Raw genomic sequence first — 20,879 nt, 5'->3', positions numbered from 1 at the left:
ACTTACCTGAGCATTAGAATCACTTGAAGCCCGTTTGAAAAATATTAATTCCCAGGCCCCTCCTCTGGAAAGCCTGATTCCATAGGTTCGGGGTTGGAACTAGGAATCTGTGTTAACAAGGGCCTCATGTGATTCTTAAAAAAAAGTGAGTTTGAGAAACACCAGAAAGAATGATATGTAAGTTAAGCCCCGTGTAGCCAGCTGTAATTTTTCTTTTTCTTTTGTTTTTTGAACAGATTAGAAGAAATCATAAGATTAACCCAATGGCAAGGCAGCAGTTCCCTGTGGAATAAGCCCCAGGACTGAGCTGGCCTGAGGAGTTTCTATTAAGAGCATCAGAAACAGACTGTTACTGGTCCCTCAGCTATTATTAAGGGAGGGGAAACCAGTACTTACTAGTTATCTAACAGCAAGTCTAGTCATAGATGCTATAAGTTTATGTTACAAATGTAATAAACATCTGGGTTTCTTTTTCAATGTCATATGATCGAATTATACTGTAGGACCCTTGGTCCACTTTGCACTTTATGAGCGATCTCATTGGTGCTTTACAGCAAGTTCAAGTTGAGATTTCGGTGGTTTGTCATTCTTTTTGTGTCATAGGAGAAACTGTCAGGGCCACAGGACTAGATGGTGACAGAAGTAGACAAAGAACCTTAGTTCTTTACTCTTTTAATTCATCAAACTATCAAATATATCAAACCTCCCTTAGAGATAATGCTTTTTATTTATAGGCACAAATGATATAATTACTTTCTAAGATGGATTAAACTAAATGGAGGAGAATTTAGGCCAGATGTCCCTTTTTCCTTAAGCAGATTGTTCTCAGTACAATAAATGTTACTAACCATGATTCTACAGTATGTATAGTATACTGTAATTGTATATGTGAGTTTAAATCAGGAATCTGGCGTTAAGAGTGCACGTCCTGCCACATTTTAAGAACATAAAGAAAAAGAGAGGGCTTCCCTGGTGGCGCAGTGGTTGAGAGTCCGCCTGCCGATGCAGGGGACGCGGGTTTGTGCCCCGGTCCCGGAAGATCCCACATGCTGCGGAGCGGCTGGGCCCGTGAGCCATGGCCGCTGAGCCTGCGCGTCCGGAGCCTGTGCTCCGCAACGCGAGAGGCCACAACAGTGAGAGGCCCGCGTACCGCAAAAGAAAAAAAAAAATAGAAAAAGAGAGAGCATATGCGGGTCTCTTTTATACAAATGGCTTGATCTTTATCTACACACATACTGTTTATCTGATAGTTTGCACAAATGGGTATTTCTTTAAGATCACACACAAATAAGACCAATGAAATGAAGCTTAAGTTTCATTTAAACAGAAAGTACTGACAATATATTAGTATTGCCTAAGAGGAACTCCATACTCACCCACTTGGGATGGACTTAACAATGCCAGCGTTATAGTTTTTTTCCAGGTCAACTCCATATGAAATGGCAGTAGCTATTATTGTCTGAAATAAAACAAAAGAGGTTAAAAAAAAAGTCCATTTGTTTTAACAATTCCTTTCTTATCAAACTAATTAATGCTGAATTTTCTAATTACACATTCTACTTACCACAATCACTTCTATAGGAATAGGGACTGGGATTTTGTGTTTAAATCGATCATTTAATTCCTTAACTGCCATACAGATGATAATGGTGAGTAATCCAGCAATGAAATCAGCAAGATTAGTGTTACCAATATTTTGAAAAATCTCAATTAGAGTCTGTAAAAAAAAATGTTTTTATATAGTTCCCATATGAAAAATCATATCATCATCAAAGAGCACTTAAGAATTTCATGTAAAATTATAAAAATGTGTTGGTTAATATACAGACCACTGACATCCAATCTTTGCAATATATATATCAAGTTATTAATGATGGTTAACTTGAAGTGGTAAAAGTATGGGTGATTTCTGCTTTCTTATTTTTGCTTATCTGTATTTTTACAATAAGAATGAGATCTTTTAAAAGAGAGTATATCATTATATCCTGTCTTTTGCTTGCAGAAAAGCTTTAAAAGTTTATACCTTAAGTGGTTTTACAGGTGCTATTAAGTGACCTAATTTTCACCATGTTCATATGTATTATTGAGATTAAAAACTGATAAACCAAAAGTCCCAGTTAACCAATATTTTAGGTAAAGCTCTTCACTAAACCTGAATGATACAGATGAGAATAAAAATCCCTAAAATTCTTCATATGTAGATACATACAGATTGATCCATTCTTTATGGCAAAGAAAAGCTATTGAATTGATATATAGGTCAAGTATAAATTTTTGGAAATTAATTTGGTACTTAGTTCAAACTTGAACTAAGGTGACTTAAATAAAACTAACTCTTTCCAAGTGGACAGACAAGACAGCTCAAGAAAAACTTGTTTTGTTTTGTAAATAGGAGGTTTCTGGGAATCAAGGGAGATTAGCAAGGAAGAATCCCGGAGGAGAACACTAATATCTTTGTTACAGGAACTTCAGTCCTGTAGAAGGCATGACTTTAGAAGGTATTCCTCGATTCTTCGAGACGACTAATCTCCCAGTGAAGGTTACCTTTCTTTGAATGAGTCCTTTTATAGATATATTTTTATATGAAGATAAAATATTACTTAAAATAATTATAACAACAATCTGGTAACAGTTATGTATAGTGCTCACTGAGTAATGTACGAGTCATCTTGCCAGCAACCTCCACCGCTTTGGAAAACATTCAGGAGTAAGGGAATGAGAGGAGAAGCTACTGTGCAAGCAAAATACATGCCACCAAGTGCTTGAACAAGAGTTCGAGAATCTGACTTGTAGGAAGCCTCTTGGACTTTCACTGACTATTTTTGCCCTTGCGTTAAACACAATACTAGCACATTTACTTTGTCTGCTTTCCAGAGTCAGTAAAAATTGCTAGAGGCAGATACATTGATAGTAACAAGATGATGCAAGTGATAGCAGGGTGAAAAAGGAAAAAAAAAAAAAAAAAAAAAAAAACTACTACCACAAGCGGACACAACAACTCAAGAATTTAAGGCATTTACCATAGCAGTAAAGAGCCCTATACAAACAACTCAGAGTCTTGAAGTTATTGCTGTCTGGCCCTTTACATAATCAATTTTCTGATGATGACCCTGATTAATTCATGAGCTAGATATAATACCTCAATTAATTGTCTATACAATAAAGGTTTACTCTCAATACAAGACGGAAATATTCAAACTTAAGAACAATCAGAATACCTATCCCGATGCTAAAAACTTTCACCTTACAAAAGTGATCACTACAGGATTGTCATGTAATCTATGAGAGTCACTTAGACCTTCGAAGAAAAAGCACCTGTGGTGTATTAAAAATGTAATATGAGTTGCAAAAACCAAAATCAGTTTATATTACACAATTGCATCAAACAAGGCATATGAATATATTAATTACCTATACTGAGTAGTTATTCAGAATCTTTTTTTTAATTTTTATTTTATACTGGAGTATAGTTGATTTTATTCGGAATTTCTTATGAAAAGTTCTACAATAGAAAGCTTAATCTATGTGGAAATAAAATTCACCCATAGAAACTGAAGTAGTCAGATTGTACTCAAAGATATAGAAATGAGACTTTACGAAAGCACTGTAAAGTAATTCTAATTTAGTTTACTATTAAAATACTCAATGTGTTTAAAATATGGATATACTTATGATTCCATATTTCAGCCTAGTATTCTGACCAGTTCAAATCAAGATAATGAAACTTTTCAGAATGGGTAATATTTTACTATATTTCCTACCATGCTTGGAGAATTTTAGAACCATTTCATTTACAGAATTTCTTCCTTCTGGGTATATGAAGCCTTAAGTTAAAAATTATACCTGATATTACATATGAGGAAATTCACTGGTTAACTTTTGGTGCCAAATTTATTTTAATTCATCTTATCTCTATGAATATAACAAATCCCTCATAATCAGCCCTTGCTGTCAGGCATCTCCTCCTACCAGAACTTCTGTTGCATATATAAGATCAACCCTTAAAATGTTACTTTCCTTTTATAATGGCTTCATTTTTACATACTGAAATAGATTCGAAGTAATGAATCTGATCGAGCTTAGTGGTAGCTCTCAAAACTCCCACCATCTGGGCAGAACTTTTCCATGTGGTTTTCCTCCTCATTAGGGGAAGAAATGGGGAGGTAATGTCAATTTAGTCAGCAAGCAGAAAGGCTTCCCTTGTCTATTGAGACAAACCATTCAGAGTGAACGGTAGGAAGACATAACCACTTGGAAATGGACTGTGTGATTTACTTACATGATTGAGTAGTTACCTGGTAGCTTGACTATTACTAGTTCTGAATTCTGACAATTTTCCTTTCTGTCTCTTGTACCCAGCATCTCTGGCATTTGTAAACAAGTTTCTATTTTTCTTTCTTTCCCAATATTTCCTCCTGCCATTACTTGTATTCATTATTTCCTTTTTTTTTTGGAGGAAGGAGCAGGCAGGCGATCCAGAGCACAAGCTTATAACAAAAGGGATGTTAACTACATTCCAGGGACAGCATCTTACAACAATCTTACAGTCTTTCCTGGAGGAATCCACAGCTGCCCTGCATGTGTTGAAGGATTCTTTCACGAATAATCGCAACTGGTAATATCATAAGCAGAATTCTCTGTTCAGGTACTGAGTGGCTCATTCAACCCTTATGCAATTATTTCCAGACCTGCTGATTCTTTTTTTTTTTTTTCCAGAGGAGCAAGCTTATATTCATCCTCACACAAGAATGATTGAAGTATCTTTATCCAACTTGGCTGGCCTGGGAGGAATTGCTTGCAGAATTCTGTAACACATTCTAACCTGAGGCTTCAAGAATAATGTTCAACAGGACATAAGTCACATAATAGTTTAAAAACTATTTTTGACCTTGTTCTAGTGTTTCCTGGTTACTTTGGTCTCTGTTGAAAGTGGGGTTATTTGTAGCAAGCTTCATCTTAAACATAGTCCTAGGAGACCAGAAGGACTATTTCTGTCCCCTGTGTGTGGAAGTCCAGCAGTGGCCAAGGACCCAGGTCACCCAACGGCCTAGGCCTCCTGTGATCTGTGAGGATGCAGGCCTAGCGATGTTCACACGAGGAGGCGAGCACACTCAGTCGGAGTGTCTTGGTGGATTCAGGAGTAAGTGGGTTTGTACAGGGAGTGAACAGTGCCTGGCACATGGCAGGTTTCAATAAATACTTATTGAAAAGATGAATGAATGACAATGAAGGAATAAATGAATGAACAGTTGATAGAGAAAGTAGGAAAGCAAAAAAAAAAATGGTGTGTAGGGACTGCAAAAGTGAGACAGCCTCTCAGAAAAAGGTAGTCAGAAGGTCTCAAAGCAAACCAAGGTCTTAGTAGGAAAAAAATCAACAGTGACAGAAATAATGATGAATGAAAAAACATCTGCTAATACGCTGGGTCCTTGGGAAGTGAACAGTAAGTTCCATGAGGTCTGATCGTCATGATAATGAAAATAACAATAATGAACTGGATTGTTGCTATGAGCCTGGTATTGTACTAAGTGCTTTACACAAATTTTCATTTTTAATCCTCAGAATGCTAACAAGCAGCTACTCTCATTACTCCCATTTTACAGCTGAGAACACTGAGGCTTAGAAAAGTTAAATATGACATGACCAGAATCACATGTGTCATAGGTGGTGGAACCAAGACTTCAACTCAAGTCTATTGAAGTTCAAAGTCTATGATCTTTTTTTTTTTTTTTTTTTTTTTGCGGTACGCGGGCCTCTCACTGTTGTGGCCTCGCCCGTTGTGGAGCACAGGCTCCGGACGCGCAGGCTCAGCGGCCATGGCTCACGGGCCCAGCCTTTCCACGGCATGTGGGATCTTCCCGGACCAGGGCACGAACCCATGTCACCTGCATCGGCAGGCGGACTCTCAACCATTGTGCCACCAGGGAAGCCCAAAGTCTATGATCTTAATCACTATGTTAAACTGGCTCCTCTACCTAGTCCCACTGCCTAGCACAGTATCTGGCCTGGAATAGGCACTCGGTATGTCTGTTGAATGGACAGAGTAATGTGGGATTATGGCACTGCTGTGAAGCTGAGCAAATTCCTGTCCACCTCACTAATTTTTAGATATGTATGCATGGCCTTACATCATTTTAGAAGCTAATACATGGGTCATTAAAGGACTCAAACTCATTCTTAACGCTGGCACATTGTATTTGCCTTGTATCATTCTCCCCAAGCTAGGGTGACATCATGTTACTATTACCACCATTTTTCAAGCGTTGATAACATGCTTTATATAGAACATACATTTAGATCCAAGAACTTTTTCAAATCTAATTAGTGTGATCTACATCCTTCTTTTGCATCTCTTTTGCATGTTGAATCATCTCTGAATCTAATGTTCCTCTTCATCTATAATTGCTGAGACATTTACATTATGCATTTTATGGACTCTCACAGTTAAAAAGGGCTTTAGAGGTACATCTCCAATCATTTCACTTTATAAATAAAACAGAAAAGAAGCCTTGAGATGTGAAATAATAATTTCAAAATAACACTTTTTTTTTTGAGAACTTGTTATATGCCAGCCCCTAGGCCAAGTGCTTCTCATATATCCTTATTTAACTTAATTGGTAGATATTACTACCAACTCCATTTTATGGAGAAGGAAGCTGAGGCATGGTGATTTGCTCATGTAATAGTGCAAATAATAAACAATAGGGTCAGGATATGAATCCCGTTCATCCAAACTGAGCTTTCAGCCACTGTCCTACACCATGTGTCCAAGGTCACTTAGCTTAGCAGAGGCAAAATTGAGAATGGGATTCAAGTCTGCTGCCTCCCAGGCCAGTCTTCACTGTGGCACTTTGTTTTCGTTAATATTTTTAAGAGCAATGATACTTCTGAAACTATTTTGATCAACTGAGAACAATGTTTTACAAAATCTGCCTTTTTCAATGTTACCCCTGATTCTACTGCTTCTTTCAGAGAAGAATATGTTCAGTGACTCCCAAAGTATGGCATGGAGGAACGTACACTCTCCAGACTCAAGTTCAAGAGGAAAAGTGAGCCATCCCTGGATTAAGAAGCAGCACTTACATAGATAATGGAGAGAATTCCATTATAGTTTTTGGTTGAAACATTGAGGACAATCTTTAGCTGTGAGACCAACACTTGGAAGGCAGCAGCTGTTGTGAATCCACCAACCAAAGGATCTGCCAGGTACCTCACAATGAATCCAATCTGCAAACCTCCAAATATCAACTAGAACAAGAAGAAGGAAGGAAAAATTAAATGTTTGCCTGGGAGAAGGATCAACCCTTTTGAACTATTAATGAATTAAACTTAACACCAATTAAAACTCTGGTAGCCTGCCGATAACACAAAAATACTTGTAGGAAAGAAATCTGAATTTCTTAATGCCCTCTCTCCTCCACCACTCTAAAATTTGAAAACCATGTGTAGTACGAACATTAAGTATTTCTAGATATGTAATAAGAAAAGAAAAATTCATGTAGCTTATTTCTGTGACTTGCAGTTTCCATGGCTCTGCTCAACAGAACATTTTTTTTCTCTTTATGGGTTCTGGCACATTTCCCTTCTCTTAGTCTCATTTGAATCACACATGTTCTTCTGCCTTTTTTTTTTTTTTTTTTTCTGTCTCTGACTTTGATGATTAAGTGAGCCTTAATAAGTGGGGGCTTGCTGACTATTTTAGCATCTGACCTAAAACAGTATGACTTAAAAAATAACTTTGAGGGGTCGGTAAATTGATTTGTTTTGCTTTTAAATGAATCTTTAAGTCCACATGCTCTACAGTTAATTCTTTCAAATACAAATCATGCCAATCTGTATATTCCTTGTAAGCCCATTACCTGTATGATTCCAACCAAAAGAGTAAGGGTGCTCGCAATCAATACTCTTGCTGCGTCTCTAGCTGCAGAGTCTATCATGGTGGTATTCAGTGTAGTTCCATTACTGCTGGACATGAGAAAGTGTTCGTCGGGGGCCATGCTCAGAACAACAGATCCCACCATTAAACTGACCACTGGGAAAGGTCCTGGGGGAAAAAAAGTCTCTTATCAACTAATAATTATTAATCACTTGTAAATCAACTATACCTCCATAAAAAAACTTTAAAAAATTATTATTATTAATTGCAAATGTTTAGGCTCAACATGTCTACATAGGATTAGAAAGATGTGTGAAGTAATTAGCTGTGATTGGGAAAATACTGTTTGTTCACAAAAAAAAGCTAAAAAGTAGATGCTTCAATGCATTCATGACCCAGAAATGAGCAAGAGAGACATGTAGGTGGGTCATTGTAATACAGCTTTCAGACTGCTTTGTAAGCACACAGGAAGGGTGTCTAATCTATCTGTGTGTGATCTTCACGTATATGGGTGGGACATGGGGTGTGGAGGGAGGAGTTGTCAAGAAAGGTTTCCTGGCAGAAATGGCATACTGGCTGAGCCATTACTTGTTCCATCTTATTTTTATTACAGGTAAGTTCGTTTCCTAGAGCATCCAACGTCCTGATCTCTGTGGAGATAAGGACCTTGATCAATATCACCTGATCAAAATTAGGTTAAAGAAATAGCAAAGGGAGTACAGAGTTTCTCTTTTTCTCTTTCCAAGACAAATTTTTTCATATCAAATGCCAGTCTGTAAGATTCTACGTTTCAAAAGTACTTTTCTTTCAGCAGCTGCTCCATTCACTACTGATGTTTTTATGCATGATGATGATGATCCTATCCTTTGATCATGGAAGGCTTTAACAGCTGGGAGGGCTCAGTACCAAAATCCAGTAACCCGGAGTGTCTAAATGTATAGAACACCAAAGAGAAACAAATCAGCTTCTGTGTTCCTCACCTCGCCATGCATTTGATACTGATCTACTCTCCCAGGTGAGAAGGTTATTTTAGTCAATAACCTCATTCTGATCTCCTTTTATAGACAAGGCAATATGCCAGACACTGGGGGAAATACAACGAAGGATAAGGATATGGGCTGGGGATATAGTAGTAGATGGCTGCATTTGTTTCAAAAGGATTGCCCAGGTACACATGTCTAGCCAGCAGATGGATGTAGGCGAAAAGTTATCTCAAGTGTAAATGTCAACGTTGCAAAATAGCATTAAAACACTCATTTACTAGAACATTTTAGCAGAAGAAAATTCAAATTTTAGGAAGTTCAGGAAATAAATCTATTTTGGGCCATACCAAGAAGGACAGCCAAGCTCAGTTTCTAAATTGTTGTGGCACGATTTTGCCAGTCTTCCAATATTAGTGACTTAAAATAAGTATGCTCTTTAATAAGACAATGAATATGTATTTGATGAACATAATTTAGTAAAAGCTAAGTTAATCTAGTAAAACAGCAGGTTTGAAGACCTCTTGAAGATTTTTTTTCCCTTGTCATTTTTAATTTTAGAACACTTTCTAAATATAGAGTCAAATGTATTACATTTTTGAAAAGCAAAACATGCTAAGATTTGAAGGTACAATTTTTTATTAATCTTTCAATTTTCTCCTCTTCATTAAAAAAAAGGGGATTAAGTGTAAAGCTTACACTTTACACTTAAGAACCATTGCATCATTGAATAGGAAAAGCGGGTAAAGCACTGATGCCCTATCTCCCTAGAAAACATTAACAAAGATATGGAAGCAGAACACACATAATATAGCCCAAACACGTTAAATGTGAACAAATAGAATTGTATATGCTTATAATTACCAACTGAGATGTGTCTTGATGTTCCGAAGATAAAGTATGTCAGGATAGGAAAAAAAGCAGAGTAGAGACCATATCCAACAGGAACAGCAGCTAGTAGAGCATACGCCATGCCTGAAAGTACATCCAAAATGATCAAATTCAGAAACAAAAGTTATGCTTTATGTCTACGGTACAGAGAAAGGCCTTTTCATAGATCTCTTCAACTTACAGCTCATTCTGAGTGATTTCCTTACTACGCTAGGATGCAGAACATGATTCAAATCAGCTGGGATAATGATTGCAGCTCACGTATCACTTGCTCAAAGGAGCTGACTCAACTGATTAGTAGCTCAATCATCAGGTGAGTGGAAAAAGAAAGTCAAGTCAGTTGTTGATTAAAAACTTGATCAAGGGCTTCCCTGGTGGCGCAGTGGTTGAGAGTCCGCCTACCGATGCGGGGGACACGGGTTCGTGCCCCGGTCCGGGAAGATCCCACATGCTGCGGAGCGGCTGGGCCCGTGAGCCATGGCCACTGAGCCTGCGCATCCGGAGCCTGTGCTCCGCCATCGGAGAGCCCACAACAGTGAGAGGCCCATGTACCGCAAAAAAAAAAAAAAAAACTTGATCAATTTAGTTCAAAGGCTCAGGCTGGGTTTGTCTGAATTCAGTGTTTCAGTGCTGTGAGGAACACAGTCATTGTTGCCTGCCCTTTCTCCTTTCTTGTGGGGGAACAGAAGTTAGATCCAAACAAAGAAAAAATCTGACCTTTGTACATAGCATAGGCTCTCCACTAGGAGATCAACACCTTCGCTAGGCTATCCCAAGTGGCTTCTGGGTCCATGAATGTCACACTGTATGGAGAAATCTCAACCTTTCTGTGTACATGGCAGTGGAAGACAATAATGTGTTGGCTTTTTGTTTGTTTTTTGCCTTAAACAACAAACATCTATTTCTCATGGTTCTGAAGACTGAGAGCTTCAGGATCAAAGTACCAGCAGTTTCAGTGTCTGGTGAGGGCCCTCTTTCTGGTTTGCAGATGGCTGCCTTCTTGTTGTATCCTCACATGGCACAGAGAGAGTGAGCTCTGGCCTCTTCCTCTTTTTATAAGGGGACTCTACCTGATTACTTCCCAAAGGCTCCCACCTCCAAATATTATCACAATGGGGATTAAGGCTTCAAGATAAGAATTTTGGAGGAACACAAACATTCAGTCCATAGCCCTTTCCTTCTCCTGTGGGTTTTTTTTGATTAAATGCTTCTTAGGTAGTCAGCACATCTTACTCTCTATTACCTCCCTACATTTTACTCACTCACAGTGAGAGAAAACCAAGCCCTTTGACCTTTGGGTCATTAATAAAGGATTACATTTATAACAGTAAAAAAAAAAAAAGTGGCAACAACCTAAATATCTTAGCCTCTGAGTGCCCCAAATTATTTATTGAATGAATGTTTCAAAACAGGGAAGTGGTTAACTAAATTATACTGTAATTCTATGAAATGAAGTTGATGTGCTGCATAGAAATAATTTACTACTAATAATTTACCTATCTCTAGTACAATAAAGTGCATATAAGAAATAAGTGAGAAAAGGCAGGATTCAAAATAGTGATCAGGGAATTCCCTGGTGGTCCAGTGGTTAGGACTTGGCACTTTCACTGCCATGGCCCAGGTTCAATCCCTGGTCAGGGAACTAAGATCCCACAAGTGAGCAGAGAGGCCAAAAAAAAAAAAGAAACCCACAAAATAGTGATCAGTATGCATGCTTCCACTTTTGTTAAAGTAAACGTGTTTGTTGTAAGCATTTAAAAATATGAAAAGATTTAACAGAATTCAGGTATGCAAAGACTATAATATAATAAACACCCATGTACCCACCCTCTAGCTTAAGAAGTAAATTATTGCCAGTACAGTTGAAACTCTCTATATAGTCTTTCTCATTCACATCGTCTTTCCTCCCTCCACCCTCAGGAATCAACCACTATCCTGAATTTAGTGCTTACCGTTCTCACACATTTCTTTATACCTTTACGTAGATGTGTATTTATGTGTCTAGTAGGATATTTACTAAAATATGGGTTTAGTGGGTTATCTATATGCTAGGATCAAAGGAGACTTCTCATTTGTTGAAGAGGTATTTTTTTCATGTTCCTTATATGTATTTTCTAGTTTCCCACAATAAACATTCATTCATTCAGCAACTATTGATTATGTACCCTCCATGTGCCAGACACTGTTCTAGGTTTGGGGGAATATGGAAGTGGACAAAACAAAGTCTCTGCCCTTAGAGAGTTTTCATTCTAGAAGAATCTGTATTACTGATGCAAATGTTTTCATATATAAATTACAACAAGGAATCGCAATAAACAGTCATCCCAAGAGCATAGAGTAGAAAGGTGAGGCCACAAAGGGAAGACAAGAAAAGAAGGAGCAAAAACAAAAGCAAAAAAAAAAAAAATTTTTTTTAAATATTAAAAAATAAAAGAGGGCTTCCCTGGTGGCGCAGTTGTTGAGAGTGTTTTTTCCAAGTATTTGTATTTTTTTCAAGTCTATGTATTATTTTCAAGTCTTTCTCAAACTTCCACTTGCCTAAACTGGGCTCTGCAGTCCTTACAGGCCTGGAAAATGGGGGCTTTTTCAGTTTTCACAAAGTATCCTATTTCAGGACAACTGCTACTCAGATATACTGTAAGCATATTATAAGGGAATTTGGTACAACAATTTTGAAATTACATAATTTGTAAAGAAATCTAAGCCATTGATTTAAACTATGGAATCTCTTGTGTTGGCACCCTTCCTATGTAGGATGGTGGCACATATTGATAAAGGTGCTAGCAAACATTCGGAAGCATCTAGAAGGCAAAAGTATCCATAGAAAGTAGAGAGCAGGTTCCCCATAGGTACGATTAAAAATAGCACTAGGGGGCTTCCCTGGTGGCACAGTGGTTGAGAATCCGCCTGCTGATGCAGGGGACGCGGGTTCGTGCCCCGGTCTGGGAGGATCCCACGTGCCGCGGAGAGGCTGGGCCCGTGAGCCGTGGCCGCTGGGCCTGCGCATCCGGAGCCTGTGCTCTGCGACGGGAAAGGGCTGCATTGATTTCTTGCTGCCTAGTGGGAACTTTTTGTTAATAATAAAAGTAAAAAAGATTTCATGATCCTTAGCATTTCTGGCTTCTCAGTAACTCCGATGAGTTTTTCCCTACCCCTCAGCTGCCCAGCCAGTGGTTATATTGGTTATAGCGTGGACCTTGCCATCCCTAGAAACTGCAGCGCCACCTCTGAGATCTCAACGTCGAGCCTCCTGCTCTCCACCTACAGCCACCTAGCCTCCCTGCTCACCTACTCCAAAATCCTTACTGCAACATTTCTTTGTCCTCAGGAGGCTTCTAATCCATGAATGGATCCACTATCCTTGGCAGCCTCTCATATTCACTTGCCTTGTCCATAGAATTTTCACAAGTACTCTGAACTTCCTGGCTTCACTCTCTCTCTCCTTCCCCTGTCTTCTCTGGTAAAGCCCCAGTCTGGCCAAACCCAAGCATCACCCTATTCCATGCCAGGATCCAAGCAGCTGGATAACTGAACTAAAGTTCTCTACATTTGGGCTGGCCAGTTTCACATAAATTTCATGATCACAAGCCCCAGATGGGAACTCCACACTGCCTGGCCATCCAATTTCATTTCCTCAGGAAGTGTGCTTTTCCTCACCCCGAGATAGCTACTCAGACTTCCCCTACTTCCCTCAAACTTCCCATCCCCCTTCTCTATATAGACACTGTTTAGAGATGAATCCTAGACTTCAACCAAAACATGGACTCCATGAGATGCCTGTTGGCTTTTTACCAAAATTTCCAATCTCTCTGCATCTGCACAGTTTTGTCTGTCTTTTCTCCTTTGAAAATGGAGGGAAAATATCCCACCTATCTTTAAGGAGCAGCCCTCCCACTTCTATCCTTGAACCGATCTACACTTGCTCCTTCTTGTCACTTTTAGTTGTTTCTCCTCTACCTCATGGACCACAGATCTCATGGTCCACTGGGTCACATCTGTGTTCTAGTACCTCCTATATTAAAAGAAAAATATATCCTCCCATCACTCTATCTTTGCCTTTTATGCCTCTGCTTACAGCCATTTCTCTACTCTGCTTCACAGCAAACTTTCTTAAAAGTATTGTCTGTGTTCCGTCACCAAGAGCATTCCATACTACAGACCCCTCTATCCTTAAAAAAAGGAAAGAAAGAAAGAAAAGAAAACAACTCCTCTCTTGGCTTCTGACCCCACATTCCTCAGACTGTTCTTTTTCTCTAACTTCCTGAGCCCAACCTCCTCATGTTTCTTTGTGGCCCCTCCTCAACTCCCCGACCTTTAAGTACTCCAGCTCCATTCTCCTCCCCATCTGCCCTTTCTCCCTAGGTAGTTTCAGGCATTCCCACTCCTTTAAATATCACCTCTAAAGTGATGCTTTCTGGACTTTTATGTCTAGCCCAGACCTCTCCAATGACCTTCCCACTTCTAGTATCTCCAACTCCATATTTGGCGTCTCAAATATGGCATGTCCAAAAGGAAATGCTTGGTTTTCCATCCCAGTCCTGGTCCTCAGCCAGTCCCAATCCATCAGTATATTACCCGTGATTCCTGCTCCAAAATACATTTCAGGGGACTTCCCTGGTGGTACAGTGGTTAAGACTTCTCACTTCCAATGCAGGGGGCGCCGGTTCAATCTCGGGTGCAGCCAAGCAATGTATATATTTATTTCAGATCTCTGCAGCTCTCTCTAATCTCCTGCTTGATTGGCTTCAAGCCGAACCATCTATCCTCAGGGCTGGGACTTGGGAGAGGCAAGCGAGCAAGCGAAGTGCCTGGGGCGCATTATTGAAGAAGGCCCCCAGAGAGTAACTCATTTACGCATCTTAGTCCTGGCCCTGTCTAACCTTATCTCCTCCTGTTCACTCCCCCCAGCCCGCCCCCTCCTCCACCCACACTGGAATTCTTCCCGTTCCTCCCTTGAAAATACTATGCTCTTTTTGACCTCAGGGACTTTGCACCTTTGCCTGGTACAACCCTTCTTTCTGCTCCTTACACGGCTGTCTCCTTCCCATCCTCCTGACCCTGATTAAATTTCACGCCCTCAGGAAGCCTTCCTTGACCACTCTAACTAAAATAAACACTCCATCCCCAAATTAATCCCTATTCAAGCCTATTTAATCCACTATAACAGATATCACAATCTGTAATTATTTTTCTATTTATCTGCTTATTTATTTAATTCCTCTGTCTCCCACTTAAAATGAGCTCCGTGAGGTCAGTACCCACCCATGCCTGTCAGTAAACCACTGAATCCCCATGGCTGGCCTACATATGTTATTCGATGAATGAATGATGATGAATGATGAATGAACATACGAACGAACCACGTTCACCTCCCAGAAATTCACCTTACAAAGATAACTTCATAGAGATAATGTTTCTGGAAAGCGTATCAGTCATAAAGTGAGGAACTGCATCGTTTATAAATTAAGATCCTAGGAATTAGACTCTGGGTTCAAATCCCAGCTCCACAATTTACCAGCTCCATGACCCTGGACAGGATGCTTAATAAACGAAACTAAAACTAAAGTTAATTCTTATAAGATACTTGTCTATGAACGCTTGGGGGATATAGCTTGAAACACCATTTTTCATACATAAAGATGATTCATTATCAGGAATGCAATTCAGTCCTCTTTAGTAAAGGTTTACAGGGCCACCTATTTTGTGCCAGTCTCATGCTAGGCACTGGCTAAACAAATATGAATTAGACAGTTCCTGTCCCCCAGGAGCCACAGGGCGTTGCCATGTCACAGCTATTAAAGTCCACTGTGTACACGGCACTTGGCATCATTTAACGTATGAACCGCACCGCCCCACCCACCTTTGTGATTGAAAACATGGTTGGCCAGGCTGTGGCTCTGCACTGGGGCCACAGAATATCTTCCTTCTCTGTGGGAATCTCCCTGGCCTGATCTGAATAATGCTGAGAGCTCTATAGGCAAATTTTGTCTCATGGCATTGCTCAACCTCTATTACTAACTTCTGAAATAGTACATTTCCAAGTCATCTCTCTACACGCATTTCTACCCCACCCTACTTCCCATCACTTGGCAAACTGAGACTTACCCTTCAGGGAAACAGCTCTGATGACTCCTCCTCTAGGAAGCCATTCCCAGTCTCCGAAGGCTGGGTTGAGTGCCCGTGTGTGCACTCCCTTCCCAAGCAATGTTACCCCTGCTATACAGTTGGTCCTTCCATTGAACTGTTATCTATCTCCTCACTGGACTATGAGCTCCTTGAAAGCAGGTGGTGCATCTTATTCATGTCAGAATACCTAGTGCCTGGCACCTACTAGATACTCCATAAAATGATAATAAATAAATGAGATTTCTGTTTTCATGGTCCAGAAGCTTTGTAGAGTTGAGGCAAGGGCAGAAGCAAGACGATGGGGGTGGAGGACAAAGGAGAATGCCCATACTGCTATGCACCAGCCATGCAATAGATTTCCAAGATGTTCATGGAAATGTGGCATAAAGGCAGTTTAAAAAATGTCCTGTGTTGGGACATTTTGCCAAAAGATTAAAATACGGGGATGGATTTAAAAAGGGGAGGGGGAGGTAAGGGGAGAAAAAGCCACTTACGTGTAGTCCAGGCTAAAATACGTCCTTCCCTTTCCCTTAAGTCAGTTTCAAACTGCAGGTCAAGACCATGTATGCAATGTAAAATAATTTAACGGCCTACAATCATCATTTAAAAAATATAAGCAGAATAGAATAGGACAGAATAGAAAATAGCAGAGTGTATCACCTGTAGTGAGGGTAAATATTATTTCACAAAACTTGAGATATGTGTGTATAGATCATGATGTAATGCAGATTTCTTACTGTGAGTTCTGATCAGGGAAAATTGGGAAGCTGCTGCTTAGGTGATAGGGCTCTAGTTGGAGCCATGCAGCTAAAGAAGCAGCAGGGCTTCCCCGGAAGAGAACTCCAAGGAAGAGGAGAAACAGGGAATCTCACCACTAAGGGGCAGACTCTGGAGGAAAGATGAAGGCTGTGGAGGGTGAGCAAGCCTTTGTTGCAGACCCATGAGAGCGAGGGGAGAGTTAGGAACGGCTGCTGGAGACTGCAGTTCTCCATAATTTGGGAGCTAGTCCACCACCATCTTACCTTGCAGTGTCCCCACTAGCCCAGTACTAAATCCCGAAATGGTATCACTAAGCAGCCATTCCTTGATCCGGTATTTGGGGAGCCAGTCCAAGATGGGCAGGAGAGTCTTCAGCACACCAAGTGTTCTCTTTCTTGAACAACTGTCAAAAGGCAAGAAAACTGGACTTCCAATCCAATCTCCGTCACCGCCCACTGCAAATCACAAAGTTTTGAACTGAACTCTGCTAATGTTTCTAACTATTTAGAAAAAAGGATAGGAATTGCATGGAAAATACTAACAGTGAAGTGCTTACCATGTCTTTGCCAAGAACTCTATTTACCCTTTTAAATGCACTGTACTAGAAAACACAGGATTAAGTGTTCCCTCCCCTCTCCCACCTTCTTAATCCTCTGAGAAAATATCCCTAAGCAAGAACCCATTTTCTGGTCCAGCCCCAGATTGATCAATGTAGGGTCTTTAAATGGAGATTAATTTTTGGACTTCTAACCCAGGCACTTTCTTCTTCTTCTCTTTTTCTTTCAAGAAACATAAACAAACTCTGTATATTTTGGCAATAGGAGCTTGGAGCCAGTTTTTACAACCCTTTACATGATGAATCTATATCTTGCTGCACCTTGCTATCCAGTTTTTAAAATTCAACAACCTATAGGTAAAAGAAGAAACATATTAAAAGTAGGTGAACACTATTTGACTCCTGATTCAAATAAATTATTTTAAAAATTATATTTATGAGACAATTTGAAATTTTGGACTTAATTTTTTATATTAAGGAATTTAAAAATTTTTGTGTGTGATAATGGAATTGTGGTTGTATTTTTTGAGTCCCTAAAGATATATACAGACAAAATAAAAAACAAAAAGAAACACCATATGGGACTTACGTTAAAAAAAAAAAAGTCGAGCGGGGCAAGTATGTGGTGAAACAAGATTAACTTTGAGGTGATCATATTTGAAGCTGGGTGATGAGTAAAAACATGGGGGGGGGGTTCATTACACTACTATGCCTACTTTTGAAAGTGTTTGAAATGTTTTATAATAAAAGGTTTTTTAACAGAAAGAAAATCTAGCAGCAGCTGATAGTTCCCTTTTTGTTTGTGATATCTACTTACGGGTGTCCCGTTTGGGTTTAGAGATTGATGGAGGTTCTTCTCGGGGGGCCCTACTGCCTGACAGTGGACAGCTTGGAGCACAACGCGCTCCGTGTTCTCGCCTTCACTTCGTGTCTCTGAGTGGCATCCGTCCTAGATGAGTTTGGGGCTTTCAGGGATTCTTGGTCAGGTGACGGGTTACCCATCACCTCTCTGTAATCGAGCACCTTGCTCTCCCACTCTCCTCAGCCTAGCCTTCACGAGAAGGCCGTGGGGACCCTCTGTACCCCAAGGCGCACTCCAGGTGCCCTCAAGAGAGGAAAAGGAGATGCGGCTCCCCGAACACACCCTCTCCAAAGATGAGTTTCCGAGACTAGGGTCGATTCGGGCCGAGAATGATAGAGCCACTCTCCCACCGGGAAGGCCAGAGTCCGTGAGCTGACCGAAGCCGGGTCGACCCTGCAGGGCGGCGCAGCATCCCACACTCCGCTGCCGGGCACGCCCGCGGGTCGGCGCGCCCGGATTCCCGGCTTCACTGAGCCCCGCGCCCCGCCCGCCGCGGCTGCTACCTGCAGCCCTTGGCCAGGCTCTCCCGCAGCGTCTTGCGCTCCTGCAGGCGCCGCTCGTACTGCTGCTGGAAGGCGAGCTCGCTGTAGACCGGCCGCGACACCACGTAGCTGCAGCTGTACTCGGGGAGCGGCGGCGGCTCCAACCTGCCGCCCGGCGCTGCCATGACCTGCGAGGCGGAGGACGACGAGGAGGGAGGAGATGGAACGAGGGAAGAGAAGAGGAGGTGAAGACCGCCCGTTAGCCGCCCCCGGCCGGCCCCACCTGTTGGAGCCGATCCCCGAGACCCTGGTCCGCGCGCTGCCGCCCTCTGCGCCCGGGCCCGCAGCCCCCAGGCGCGCACCTCCAGCCTGCAGGGGGCCCTGAGGACCTCTGGGTTCCGAGCCTGCACCTGCCGCCTGGCGCAACCGGACTTTAATAAGAGAGTGAGCCCGGCGCTGGGGGGCGGCGGGAGCCCGACCCAGTCCCCTCAGATGGGCAGCCAGGGCGCTGTCCGCGTCCTGAAATCTCCCCAAACCCGGGCTGGGGCCCGCGGCGCGCAGGGGGCAGGAAGGGGGACCCTGTGAACATCCCTCTCTCCCCGCACCCGACCCAGGGCGCAGCGCCAGGCGCGCCCTGGGAAAGAAGCACAACCCCCGGGGCCGGGCGTGGAACCCTCAGTTCATGCTCCCCGGGTCCCGAGGCTGCGCGCGCGCTGCAGGCAAATTCCAGCAGCCGGGCGCTCTCTTCCGGGGACAGAACTTTGGGCGGGTGAGCAGGTCTCACCCCTCGGCCTGTTTTCCTAGCTTCCTTCTCGCACTCAGCTTCTCAGAAAGAAGGCTGTACTGTCCCCTGCCCGGCGGCTCTGTGTCACCCCACCCCCCTCCACTAGTCCCATCCCCAACCAGCGATGCCTCCCCGGGAGTTAAGCCAGGGCGGGGTGGGGTGCGCTGCATCTTCAGCGACGATCTCACCTGCTTCGGCTCAAGTCCGGCCCGGAATGCCCCCGGGACAGCCGTTCCGCCGCCTTTATAGCGCTCGCAGAAGGCAGTGAGACGTTTTATTTATGGAGCAACAGAGACACCTTAGTCCAAAAGAGGGACACACAGGCAGCGGTCTTTTCCCCACCTATCCTACCGGGAAAAAAAAAAATCCTACCCCTCCCGAATTCTTTCCCTTTCCCGAACCAGGAAGGCTAAGAATCTTACTGGCTGTCACCCAGGGGCCACCCGAATCCTCACTCGCGCCCTAATTACTAACGTGGGTTACGAGGTCAGGGGCGAAACAGCCTCTGGGAAATTTGTTACGGAGAGCAGAGCCCAGCGTGGAAGAAGAGGTCAGCTATTGCGGGGAACGCTGACCTTGACCCCTAGGTTGTATGAATCCGGAAGCCCCAAGGTCTGACACGCAGCTCTCACACCAGGTGGAGAGGAGGAAAGGAGCAGTGGCCAGTTTTGCATTTAATAAGACTTTGGATTTCTAGAAAGTCTTTCTTTAGAAGTACCCAGTGTGTGGTGGTTATAGAGAGTTCATAATTTATTCATAAATGTTAGATACGAACTTTTCTGTGTTTGTGTGTATTTCACTTCACAATCAAAATCAAGTGCCCAGGTGGCCCCTTTTCTTACCTGACTGACTCTGGTTCTTTTGATGTTTCTTCTCGTTCATCTGAACAGTCAAGGAGGGAATAAACTGGACTAAACAGGAATCAAGACTAGAAGAGAGTGAGTGGGGAGTCTGATGTATCCTACTTAATCAGTGTTTTGTCTTCTGCTGGGATGAATCTTGCTGAAACTGACTAATACGGGTTAAGATGAAGGGAAGGAGAGTTTGGTAAACAGGAAGATTCTCTCCTGATTATCAGTAAATGCAGAAGAGGCTCTAAAATATGGACCTTCTGGACACCAGCCTTCAGTTACCCAGCTGGAAAATTCAGACAATGACCATTCTATAAGCAACAGGAAACAGAATCCTCACAGGAGAACCCTAGTGTAAATCCCCTGAAATTGTATTCAACATGGTGTGGTGAACATGTGTGTGTTTTTCTGAGGGATGAATGAGTCAACAGCTTTCAACAGATCTTCCAAAGCTTACTTGACCATTATTAAGGTTAAGAACCCTTGAAGAAAGGACCTGAAAAGAAATCCAAGGACTTCCCTCGCCGTCCATTGCTTAAGACTGTGCTTTCAATGCAGGGGACACGGGTTCGATCCCTGGTTGGGGAATTAAGATCCCACATGCTGTGCAGCCAAAAAAAAAAAAAAATCCAGGTCATGAACTTTAGAATTTCTATCCATCTGCAGAGGAGAATATATATATATATATATATATATATATATATATATATAT

General features: G+C 41.9%; 1 protein-coding gene and 1 non-coding gene across 3 annotated transcripts in view; one reads left to right on the top strand and one right to left on the bottom strand.

The window, feature by feature from the left end:
* The window catches only part of SLC26A4 (solute carrier family 26 member 4), a 61,849-nt gene extending 41,850 nt beyond the window's left edge, over positions 1–19,999 (bottom strand). Inside the window, exons 1-8 of one of the 2 annotated variants that reach the window (XM_027123925.1) lie at positions 18,895–19,999; positions 18,554–18,720; positions 16,896–17,035; positions 9,721–9,831; positions 7,860–8,044; positions 7,084–7,248; positions 1,565–1,717; positions 1,377–1,459 (exon numbers count right to left, since the gene is read on the bottom strand). In XM_027123925.1, the coding sequence (XP_026979726.1) occupies positions 1,377–1,459; positions 1,565–1,717; positions 7,084–7,248; positions 7,860–8,044; positions 9,721–9,831; positions 16,896–17,035; positions 18,554–18,717 (1,001 nt within the window). In that variant the 5' untranslated portion in view covers positions 18,718–18,720; positions 18,895–19,999. Of the gene's footprint in view, positions 1–1,376; positions 1,460–1,564; positions 1,718–7,083; positions 7,249–7,859; positions 8,045–9,720; positions 9,832–16,895; positions 17,036–18,553 lie in introns of both variants that reach the window. The other variant, XR_003436555.1, reaches the window with a different exon arrangement.
* On the top strand, positions 11,318–11,389 carry TRNAE-UUC (transfer RNA glutamic acid (anticodon UUC)). Its single transcript has one exon. It is a non-coding gene; the product is annotated as a tRNA-Glu (tRNA).
* Positions 20,000–20,879: the final 880 nt, after the last annotated feature.

This window comes from Aethalodelphis obliquidens, unplaced genomic scaffold, assembly GCF_003676395.1.
Source record: "Aethalodelphis obliquidens isolate GAN/ISIS:26980383/991018 unplaced genomic scaffold, ASM367639v1 scaffold27, whole genome shotgun sequence".
Classification (NCBI taxonomy): Eukaryota; Metazoa; Chordata; class Mammalia; order Artiodactyla; family Delphinidae; genus Aethalodelphis; species Aethalodelphis obliquidens.
Note: the sequence above shows the minus strand (reverse complement) of the source record. Positions and strands in the feature narration are given on the sequence as shown.